Source organism: Megascapheus bottae, chromosome 20 (assembly GCF_031878675.1).
Source record: "Megascapheus bottae isolate mThoBot1 chromosome 20, mThoBot2.hap1, whole genome shotgun sequence".
NCBI lineage: Eukaryota > Metazoa > Chordata > Mammalia > Rodentia > Geomyidae > Megascapheus > Megascapheus bottae.
Window position 1 is genome coordinate 20,232,270 of NC_143528.1, and position 11,561 is coordinate 20,243,830.

Sequence of the window (11,561 nt, forward strand, 5' to 3'; positions counted from 1 at the left end):
ACTCAGGGCCTGGGCATTGTCCTTGGACTTTTCTCAAAGCTAACACTCTACCACTTGAGCCAAAGCACTACTTCCAGCTTTTTCTGTGTATGTGTTACCTAGGAATCGAACCCAGACCTTTGTGCATACTAGGCAAGCATTCTACCACTAGACCAAACTCCCAGTCCTAGTTTCAACTTTTTTTCTTCTTCTTTTTTTTTTTTTTTTTGCCAGTTCTGTTTGAACTCAGAGCCTGAGCATTGTCCTTGGACTTTCTTAGGGCTAGAGGTCTACCAATTGAGCTACCACTTCTGACTTTTTCTGTGTAGGTGGAACCCAGGTCTTTGTGCAGGCTAGGCAGTATACAAGCCTTAATGCATCTGCATGCTCACCAATTCTTGTTAATATATGAGTTTCTACGGTAGCCATCCTAGGTTGACGTGAAAACCTTATTTCTTGCTTTAATAGATTTTTTCCCAAGCCAATACCACACTGAAGCGATGGCTGTTGGACTTTGCCTTCAAAAGGAAGGAAGCGGAGCTTCGTAGTGGCATCATTAGGAATAACAGTCTGTGGGACAAGCTCATCTTCCACAAAATACAGGTGAGAAACAGAACATGGGCACTGTTCCAATGGAAATGCACTTCAGTTCTGGAGTTTCCGTCACTGCTAATTTTAAAAGAGTACTGGGGATAGGGGCAGGGGGACAACAAAAAAAAAATGAGAGATAAAAGAATGATGACAGCTGGTTTGGTTTTATTCATTATGACATGTATAAAAATTAAAGAGAACACTGTAGGCAAATCTCATTCTTCAAGTCCATATGGCTATTAGCACAGCCACTCAGGAGTTTTGGCCTTTCTAATTCCTCATTTCAACTTAGCTTTCCTAAAATAAGCATGTCCCTTATTTTAAATGTCAGTACTGGGGCTTGAACTCCAGGCTTCTGCTTACTTGACTGGTACTGCATCATGTGACTTACATCTCCGTGTCTGTTTTACCAGTTATTTTGGAGATTGAGTATAGTAGACTTTTCTATCTGAGCTGTCTTTAAACTACTATCTCAGTCTCCTGAGTAACTAGGATTGCAGATGTGAGCCACTGGCACCTAGCTAGTATGTCACTCTAGAAGGGAATTTTATATCCACTTCAAATGCCAAAATAGTGGTAGTTGGCACAAATCCACCACACTCTTGTTTTATTTCCCTAAAATCCCTGCAAGCAGAAGTGTTGGCTTAGTTCAGTTAGGAATGAAGTAGGTGGCGGGGGGCAGTTTTCTGTATGTTTCTTTTGGGAACAACTGTGAGTTTTCTGTTCTCTTTCCCCATTCCTTGGAGAAGATGATAGAATAGGACATAGCACCTAAGCAGGTGTCTTTGAGGAATCAACTGACTCCCATATGTAACCCTCACTGTCTCCTTCTCTCTCTACCTTGCAAGTCAAGCATGGGTGGAAAAGTCCGGTTGATGGTCACAGGAGCTGCGCCAGTGTCTGCTACAGTACTGACGTTTCTGAGAGCAGCCCTTGGTTGTCAGGTGAGGCAGGGTCAGGATTATCCCAGGCTTTAGAGTACTGAGTTGTCTGTCCTTTCTCTGTGTCCATTCCCAATCCTCCCACTTGAGTGTGTATCTTACTGTTGCTTAGAGAATGAACATACATACATATATATATGTATATATATATATTATTCAATAGCATACATACATATATATATTATACAATAGTCAGGGAAAATAGGTTTGTGTCGTCTATTTGTACCATTCTTCTCCTGGGAAAAGCACAAGCCCTGCTTTTAATATCAGGGAAGAGAAAGGAAGGGGAGAAGAGAGAAGGGTAAGGAGAGAAGGGAAGGGGAGGGGAGGGGAAGGATAGGACTGTATGGGATGAGTTATAAGTGATAAATATACCTGCAAGTCATGCTGAGAATCTATTCTAAAGAGGGCCTGGGCTTTGGTGGCATGACAGTACACCTGGGAACTGACAAAATGAGTTCCCTTCCAGGTGGGCAGTGGCTGACGTGGCTTGTCTGCAGGAAGTTGAGTAGAAAAAACAACCCTGGCTCATGGCAGGTGTTCTGTGTCAGCGGTAGAGCTGTTTGCACACATGGTGTGCTGTTGAGTGAACTGACTGAACAGAATGTTTAGAGATTGTTCAGGAGTAAGGGCAGTTTAGCTCCTTGTGTCCTTCCTGCTGCAAGGACATGGGTATATCCTTCTACTAATAATGTCCCATCTCCTGCCACCTCAGTTCTATGAAGGCTACGGACAGACCGAGTGCACTGCTGGCTGTTGCCTAAGTATGCCTGGAGACTGGACAGCAGGTAAGGTTGGAGGTGGGCTGTAGAGCCATTCCTTACCCAGAGGTAGGCTAGAAGAATGATTGTGGTTGTGTTAATCATTGACTGGCTCACTAACCACCTCTAGCAATTAAGCCAGGGGGCTGAGAGTTTCCTAGAAAGTGTCCCTATGCTGGAGAATGAGGTTTTAAGGATCTGACTGTAACGCTGGCTGATAATAGGGGATTTTCTAGAATCCTAACTATGACATCTGAGAGAAAACAACCTTTATACCAGAGTGAAAATGTCTAACCCCATAGAGCTTGCCAGTGATAAAACAGGGTCTCAACACTTGCTGGTAATTTTAACCACACGTAGATATTAGAGTTATACTTCCTATGCTTCCTACAAGGGCACAGGGACTATTGTCAGTAAGGTGGGAGTGAACATAGCCTTTCTCCTCAGAAGGAAAAGGGAAGGGCATATAGAACCTGGCTGGGCTAAGTTCTCTGGTAAGACTGGAATCCCAGTAACATCTCTGGGTGGTAAAGACCCACACTACTGAGAGGAAATCAGAGATTGTTGCCTAAGTAGCACATAATGAAGAACTGACACAGCACTTGCTTAGCAGCTAGGATTCCAGCCCTTGTAGACTGAGTGCTGTCCCTGATCAAGGCTAGCATTCTACTACTTTGAACCACCATGTCACTTCCAGTTTTCTGTAATTAATTGGGAAATAGAGTCTTATGGACTTTTCTACCTGGGCTGGCTTCGAACTGCAATCTTCAGATCTCAGCCTCCTGAGTAGATAGGATTACAGGCATGATCCTCCAGCACCTAGCAACTACAAAGCTTCTCTGCTTATTTCCTACATCATAAATGTTATTAGTACCATCTAGTAATCTAGATTTTAGCATCTAACATCGTCTAATGATATCACTCCATTGGGAAGAATGCTGACAGTCTATGATTTCTTCATGGTGTCTGTTTACTTTTTAGCCTGAGGTTCCTTAATGGTCAGACAATTTGGAATGGTGATCTCTATTAAAATGATTGACATACATTTCTTTGTGATGATGGTAAAAACGTATCTGTGTGACTTTGTTTTGAGAAAACATAACTTCATCTTAACTCCCATGGAGAAGAGAGTCAAACTGAAAGTGGGCAAAGTACTGTCCTATCTTAATAAACCTAAATGCAAACCACACTCATCTGTACCTAAGAAAATAAAGTTTGATGTCATTCCAAATTAGGTACCTCATTGGAGAGAACAATCTAGGTATTATCTCAGAAAAGAAAATAGATATTAAGAAGTCATGTCTTGCCAGGCAAAGTGGCTCACACCTTAATCCCTAGATACTCAGGAGACTGTGATCTGAGGATTGAGGTTCAAAGCCAGCCCAGGCACTAAAAAGTCCTTGAGACACTTATCTCCAATTACCCACCAGAAAACCAGAAGTGGAACTGTGGTTCAAAGGATAGGGCAGTAGCCTTGAGCCGAAGAGCTCAGGGACAACACCCAGGCCCAGAGTTCAAGTCCTACAGTGGACAAAAAAAAAAGTCATGTCTAGAGAAGTGGGGAGTGGGTAGAATGGAAGTAAGATCATAGAGGGGAGGTTAAGGTTTGAAGAAACATACTTTTTAAGTGTTTCTAAGCCTTCAATTCAGCTGCTAGCTGAGCACTGATGGCACAAGGCTGTAATCCTAGTTACTCAGGAGGCTGAGATCTGAGGATCTTGGTTCAAAGCCATCCTGGGCAGGAAAGTCTATGAGACTCTCATCTCCAATAAACTACACAGAAAACACCAGAAGTGGTGCTGTGAGCAGAAGCAGCTCAGAGACAGTACCCAGGCCCCCAGTTCAGGCCCCAGGACTGGGGAAAAAAAATCAGTTGCTAAATCATTTTATACTATGAGAGATCATTCAGAACCTCAAACTTAGGAAAGGTCCTGAAGAGCCTTTGAATAGTCCATATCCTCCTACCACCTGTATTATTTCTTTTACCAGGGAGAGAGTAGCCACACTAACAGAAGGCAGAAGTTGATAGCCACTGTTACTGTGAGGCACGTTTGCTGTAAAAACATTTTAGCATGCCCTGTCCTTGGGCTTTCTCAAGGCAAGTGCTCTACCACTTGAGCCACAGCACCACTTCCTTCTTTTTCCGATTATGCTGTACTGAGGAATTGAACCCAGGGCTTCATGTGTGCTTGGCAAGCACTGTACCACTAGGCCATGCTCCTGAACCACATTATTTCTTTCCAAATCCCTAAATTTGTGTTAAAAATAATTGGATAAGACACTTCTTTCTCATTATTTTCCCTACTCATTTCTTTAGTAATACTGATCATAATGAAAATAATAATGAATATATAGTGAATATATATCTATAAACAGATTGTTTTTAATTTCTTTGCTAACTTGTAATTGAAATACATTTCTTGTTTTACTAATGTGCTTTTTTCTTATAATTTTAATTACTGAGAATAAAATAAAAGCTAAAAATGAATTCAACTTTAAAGTTTCATATGAAATTTTAAAAATTAAAAAAAAAATTTTGGCATGAAGATATCACAGTGCATCCAGGAGTGACCCTTCTCCATTTAATATACAGGCCATGTTGGTGCCCCCATGCCTTGCTCTATTATTAAACTTGTAGATGTGGAAGAAATGAATTACATGGCTGCCAAGGGCGAGGGTGAGGTGAGTAAACGACCCCTAGTCCCTGGCCAACACTGCCCTTTCCTGTAGCATTGAGGCATCGTGAGCAATGACAGATCCAGACACCACTCATTTGAGCTTCTAAGCGAGAGTTCATTGATATTGGAGGCTTCTTTTTGAAGGTACCTTTGTGTTGAACCCGTCAAGCATTGAGGAGATTCCCTTAATGCCTTCTTTTGGCCTGATGGGTTAGGGATTTGGTCTCAAAAGCTTGATGCAAAAACTTCAGCTTTAGCCAGGCCAGGTGGCTCACGCCTGTAATCCTAGCTACTCAGGAGGCTGGGATCTGAGAATCAAGGTTCAAAGCCAACCCCGGGCACAAAAATGACCTAAGACTCTTATCTCCAATTAACCTCTAGAAAAAGAAGTGGGGCTTGGCTCAAGGGTAAGGTAGTAACCTTAGGCTGAAAAACTCAAGGACAGTGCCCACCAAAAACAAAACAAACAAACAAAACAACAGAAAACAGCTTCACTGGGTGCTGGTGGCTCGTGCCTGTAATCCTAGCAACACAGGATACTGAGATCTGAGCATTGAAGTTCAAAGCCAGTCTTGGGCATGAAAGTCCATGAGACTCTTACCTCCAGTTAACCACCAGAAAATCAGAAGTGGCACTATGGATTAAAGTGATAGAGCACTAGCTTTGAGCTGAAGAGGTCAGGAACAGTACCCAGGCCCAGAGTTCAAGCCCTATGACCAGAAAAAAAAAAAAAAAAAAGTTCCAGCTTTATCCTTGGGACCAATCTCCTATCTGCTAATTGCCATGGATACCTATTAGCAGCTGCTATCTCTGAGATGGAGAGCCTAATTACTATAAAATTGTTTCATCCCCTCTGGGGCTTTCTGGCTGCTTTGAGCCAGATGCTTCTGAGAGAAGAAAGGGAGCATTAGAGGTGCCTCCAAGATCTGGAAGGGCTCTGGGAACTCCTCCTAGATCTTGAAATCCAGGGCTTCTAGCTAGAGCCTGGGACACACACAAGACATACACACACACACACCAATTTTCCTTGGAGAATCCCAATCAACACTGTTAATAGGCCATATTTTTGTCATTGTTGTAGATATGTGTGAAAGGTCCAAATGTATTTAAGGGTTACTTGAAGGATCCAGGAAAAACAGCGGAAGCCTTGGATAAAGATGGCTGGTTACACACAGGGGACATTGGAAAATGGCTGCCAGTAAGTCATTAGCATTCTTATTGTCAGTGTTGTCCTAGTTCTGGGAAGAAAACACCCCACCTGCTACATGGTGGCTGTGAGGCCATGCCATCCCACGTTTCCTCTTTCCCTTTGTCCTTGGTAACTGGTTTGGTGGAGACAGTTCCATTTTCTACAGCAATCAGGTATTCTCTGCTAGGATCTTGGCATTAACCATAGCAAATATGTTTTGTTTTGAATATGAGTTCTGTCTGCTTCTCTCATTTGAAATGGGCTAGCTGGCATTCCCCTAGTTTTTGATAAGTGCGAAGACTGATGCATCCCAGAGTCCTGGGAATGAATTTTAGGGGAACAAGAAAGTCTACCTTTTTGTGATAAACATTTCTTGAGCCCTTACTCTGCTGAGCACTGTGGGAAGGACTGTACTCTTCCTGTCAAGGCACTTGATTCACATACAACACAGATTATGTCCACATCTAATTCAGGTAGGAGACTGACAAAGCATGTTCCAGTAAAGACAGCAAGCAAAGCATGATGTTGACTGACCAATCATTCATGCAGTGTGGTGAAATAGAATGAGCTTGGGCTTTAGAATCCCTTCTCTGTCTTTCTACATGTCTAAATGGCCTTGGGCCAGATACTAAACATCTCTAAGCTTTAGTCTCCCTCTGTGTAAAATGGAGTAGAGGCCTCTGAACTATGTCACTGGGAGTGAAGGACATTGCATACTGGGCTGGGGTTGATACTGGGTGGACGCTTGTCAAGGATTCATTCAAAGCCCCTTGCCCTCTGATAAACAGAATGGCACCTTGAAGATTATCGACAGAAAAAAGCACATATTTAAACTAGCACAAGGAGAATACATAGCACCTGAGAAGATTGAAAATATCTACATGCGAAGTGAACCTGTGGCTCAGGTGTTTGTCCATGGAGAAAGCTTGCAGGTATGTATACCAACAATGGCCGCAGGAAGAGGAAGGGTTGGGGCTTCTGAATCTTTGTTTACATTAATGGTTACTAAGTTTAATGGTAAGTTTAAGTTAATTGTTACTAAGTCTTTTAAAAAATTATTCTGTATTTCCTATTTTTACAAGTAGTTATTAGATTTCGATTCCTTTATTTGCTTATTTGACCTTGTTTTTGGTTTTGTTTTTGCTGCTGGTCCTGGGCCTTGAACTTTGAGTCTGGGTACCTGGCTAACCTTTTATCATTAGAGCCACAGCTCAACTTCTGCCTTTTTTTTTTTTTTTTGATTGTTTAGTAGAGCTAAGAGTCTCACACACTTCCATGCCAGGGCTGGCTTCTAACAATGCTCAGATCTCAGCCTCTTGAGTAGCTAAGGTTATAGGCATGAGCTACTGGTACCCAGCTTGACCCTATTATATTTTTATAAAAACACCTTTAATGAAAGTATACACAAAAGCAAATAATTAAGATCTTTTAAAACATTTTTATTTCTACTGTTTTTTGTTGTTGTTGTTGTTTTATTTTGTGGTAATGAGGATTGAGCCCAGGGCCTCACATCACACCTACAGTCCTTTTGGGTTTTTCATTTTGTTTTCTTTTGTTTTTGTTGAAGCCTTTTTGTTTTAGAAATTACATCTCCCACTTTTTCCCTCTTAACCCATATTCCCTTTGTCTTTGCCTCCCCAGTAGTTGGGATTATGAATGTATACCCATTACACATCATCTCTGTTTAAAACATTAGCAAGTTTTCCTGACATCATCTGTGTTTTTTAGCTAAAAGTTCTCCACCCAGCCTCACAGAACTCCTGGAGGGAGGCAGGATGCAGTTTAACCACAGTGTATGTCCCCTGAGGACATAGCTGTCATTAGTTTTCCCAGGGGTCTGCTACCTGAAAGTCCCATGGTGACTTGCTTGTCTGTGTTAAAGGCATTTCTTGTCGCCATTGTGGTACCAGATGTTGAGGTATTAAGTTCCTGGGCCCGGAAGAAAGGATATGAAGGATCCTTTGAAGCCTTGTGCAGAAACAAGGTAAGACTCCAAAGCATGTGAACTGTCTTCTGCATCTTAAGTATTCAGTGTACAAGTCAGTAAGCAGGGACCACCAGCAGAACAATGGACCCATTTTTTCCCCCTGCTTTATTAGGATGTCAAGAAAGCTATCCTGGAAGACTTGGTGAGACTTGGGAAGGAATCTGGCCTAAAGCCATTTGAACAGGTATGACTTCCATCTAAGTATGTAAGTTCATTTTGAATGAAGAGTTTTATCAAATAGATTACAAAAGAAACACACCAGAACTCAGCGCCTGTGGCTCATGTATGCAATCCTGGCTACCTACAAGGCTGAAATCTGAGGATCATGGTTTGAATCCAGTTCAGGCAGAAAAGTCCATGAGGTTCTTATCCCCAATTAACCACCAGAAAACCAGAAGTGGTTCTGTGACTCAAAGTAGTAGAGTGCTAGCCTTGAGCACAAAAACTCAGGGACAGTGCCAGGGCCCCGAGTCTAAGCCCTATGACCAAAAGGAAAAAAGCAAAAGAAGAAACAGGAGAAATGAAGTGCTTTGATGAGGAGTTGGGAAGAGGGATATTAATGACTCCTCTTTTCTGGAAGTCAGGATCCATTCCTGATTCCTTCCGGAACGCTTGTCCCATAGCACTCCTGCCCTGTGCTGGGAGAGCAAAGCTTAGGTGAATGACATGATGGCTTGGATGCCTGAAAGGTATTCCTCAACCTCATCAGTATGGACTTACACACTGGGTGGCTGTTGTTGTTGTTGTAGGACTTTGTAGGTAACCTTGCTCATGTCCTTTCCCTTCTTTAACACCCCCTTGTTATCTTCAGGTCAAAGGCATTGCTCTACACACTGAATTATTTTCTGTTGACAATGGCCTTCTCACTCCAACAATGAAGGCGAAAAGGCCAGAGCTACGGAACTATTTCAGGTCACAGATAGATGAACTTTATTCCACCATCAAGATGTAATGTGAAGAGGAAGAAATCTCAGAAGAAATGACACCTCCACAATCCCTTCTTCTACCGATGGCCTTCACATGGGTAACTGACTGCAGCAAGCGTAAGGAAGAAAACGTCTGTGTCTAATTTGTCCACTCGGGATCTTGCCATAGGAATATTAGAGGAAATGGAACACTGCCTTACCGTCAACCTCCTGTTGCAGACTACATTTATGGTGAAACACAATTTCCAAAATGAGCCTTAAAAATTGTAAAGGGGAAAACTATCAAAGTACTTTAAGTTATTTGAGACTTTCTCATTTAATAAGGTGGGTGTGAAAACTTCTGTCTCCCTCCCTGTTTTTCTAACCAAGAACTTAGGACTTTGCTGTTTCTGAGATGTCTGCTACTTGCTGCAAACTCTGTAGCTCTCTGCTGCTCTGAAGAGTACAATGCACTGGAGGGAAATGGTCCCTTTAAAAAATAAGAACACCTGTCCTAGATGGAGAACTGTCACAAGAGGACCAGAGATTTCTTTTACAATCCCTGCCACTCTGTCTTCCCCACCTCTCACAGAGTTACACAACCCTTCTATAAGGGTTCAGAACAGTCCTCTGTTGTTCCTGCAGGGGCTAAAATCTCCCAATAAACCAAAGGACAGCTCCACCTCAGAACAGTGCGGTGCCCACTCTTGGAAGGAAGAATAGCCAGTCAGAGACAATAGCTTCTCTGGGTTGAACCACAAGATGCTCTTAAGACATTTCTCCGGATTTGGTTCCCTTCCTCCCTTACCCTGCCCAGGGGTTATAAAAAAATCCTGCCTTAGACTCTACAGTGAAGACTGCTTTTCCAGAAAGATTTTCCCAGATCAACCATGTTCAACTGAGATGCCTAAATACAGCTGTCCACTTGACCTTCACCAAACCGCTCACTGTTTGTGATGAATAGCAATGGGCTTTTAATGTGGTTTTCATAGGAAATAATTATGTGATTAACTTGCTTTCCCCCTTCCGGAGCCCAGACTCACGCTCAGGCAAAGCACATCTTCAAAAATATTAAGGGAGTAAACTTGGGTACCCATTGAAATGGACAGTATAAGCAAATGTTCTTATAATACTACCTGATTTTTATTAAATGTATTTGACAAGCCAAAATTCTGGGATGTAGAAATCTGGATTGAAAAAATATAATTTTCTGGGATTCATTTCTCAAGGGATTTTTTTTAGAAGTTAATTGTGTAAATTAACTGCATTTCACTTTATTTGTGAGACCTTACTACAGTTTTGAGTGAATTGAGCTGCCGTGTACACTTTGAGAGCCACTGTTGTTGGCTACACACATGCCGTGTGTTCTGAATGGTCACAACAGGGCCGAGCTAAGCAGTTGTCATTGTAATAACACTATTTGGTAGCCTAATTTCAGATGCATATTCTTAACTACACAAAAATCCAATAATTTGTCACATGGGGTTTTGAATGTTTGCTTTAAGTGTTGGCAATTTCTATGTTTTATAAACCAAAACAGAATTTCCAAAAACAATGAAGGAAACCAAAATAAATGTTTCTGCATTTCAAGTGAGTAAAGCATCTCTTTGATTTCCACGTGTAACTCTAGAGACAACCACTAGCCTTGGCATGCACAAGCAAAGCCCCTCACATCCCAATTCTTCCCATTGGCTTTCCTTCTTTCCCAGATGTTCTCTGACTCATAGAGACGTCTGACACCAACCTCCTGTGTTTCTGGTGACCATCTTAATATAATGTGAAGAAAATTATGGTCTGAGCATATAGAGAATATAGAGCTTCTGTGCTACAAAGCTGCATGTCAGGAGACTGACTAATCTATGATTTGTGGTGAAATTTAGCAATTCTCTTCCTCTAGAACTGTTTCCAGACGATATCATATTTATAGCAGCCAACTTTTTCTTGGTATTCTACCCCTACTTTCTGTGTTTTCCATTTTTGAAATTTTTCTTATGAAATATTAATCAGCTTTTTTTTTTTGGCCAGTCTTGGGACTTGAAGTAAGGATGCTGTCCTTGAGTCTCTTGGCACTCAAGTCTAGCAGCCTACCACTTGAGCCACAGCACTGCTTCCATCTTTTTCTGAGTAATTCATTGGAGTTAAGAGTCTCAGGTTGTTTTCTGCCAGGGCTGGATTAGAACTGCCATCCTCTGATCTCAACCTAGGTATTTTTGGGGGGGCGGGGGGGAGTGGGTCATGGGCTTGAACTGGGCCTGGGTGCTGTCCTTGAGCTCTTCAGCTCAAGACTACCACCCTACCCTTGGGCCTAGGTGTTGTCCCTAACTCTTCAGCTCTAGGCTACTGCCCTACCCTTGAGCCAAGCCCCACTTCTGTTTTCTAGAGGTTAATTGGAGATGAGAGTCTCAGCTTCTTTTGTGCCTGGGTTGGCTTTGAGTCTTGACCCTCAAATTTCAGCCTCCTAAGTAGCTAGGATTACACGAGGGAGTTGCCAGGCCAGCTTCAGCCTAGTTCTTAAGCAAATATCTTAGAT

The 11,561-nt window shown here is 42.2% G+C and overlaps 1 protein-coding gene across 2 annotated transcripts in view; it reads left to right on the forward strand.

The window, feature by feature from the left end:
* Positions 1-10,621, forward strand: part of Acsl1 (acyl-CoA synthetase long chain family member 1) — a 68,983-nt gene extending 58,362 nt beyond the window's left edge. For both annotated transcript variants that reach the window (XM_090354135.1, XM_090354134.1), the window contains 9 exons: positions 448-582; positions 1,419-1,514; positions 2,227-2,299; positions 4,866-4,954; positions 6,032-6,148; positions 6,928-7,071; positions 8,022-8,123; positions 8,239-8,310; positions 8,938-10,621. In XM_090354135.1, coding sequence (XP_090210261.1) covers positions 448-582; positions 1,419-1,514; positions 2,227-2,299; positions 4,866-4,954; positions 6,032-6,148; positions 6,928-7,071; positions 8,022-8,123; positions 8,239-8,310; positions 8,938-9,078 — 969 coding nt within the window. In that variant the 3' untranslated portion in view covers positions 9,079-10,621. The remainder of the gene's footprint in view (positions 1-447; positions 583-1,418; positions 1,515-2,226; positions 2,300-4,865; positions 4,955-6,031; positions 6,149-6,927; positions 7,072-8,021; positions 8,124-8,238; positions 8,311-8,937) is intronic.
* Positions 10,622-11,561: the final 940 nt, after the last annotated feature.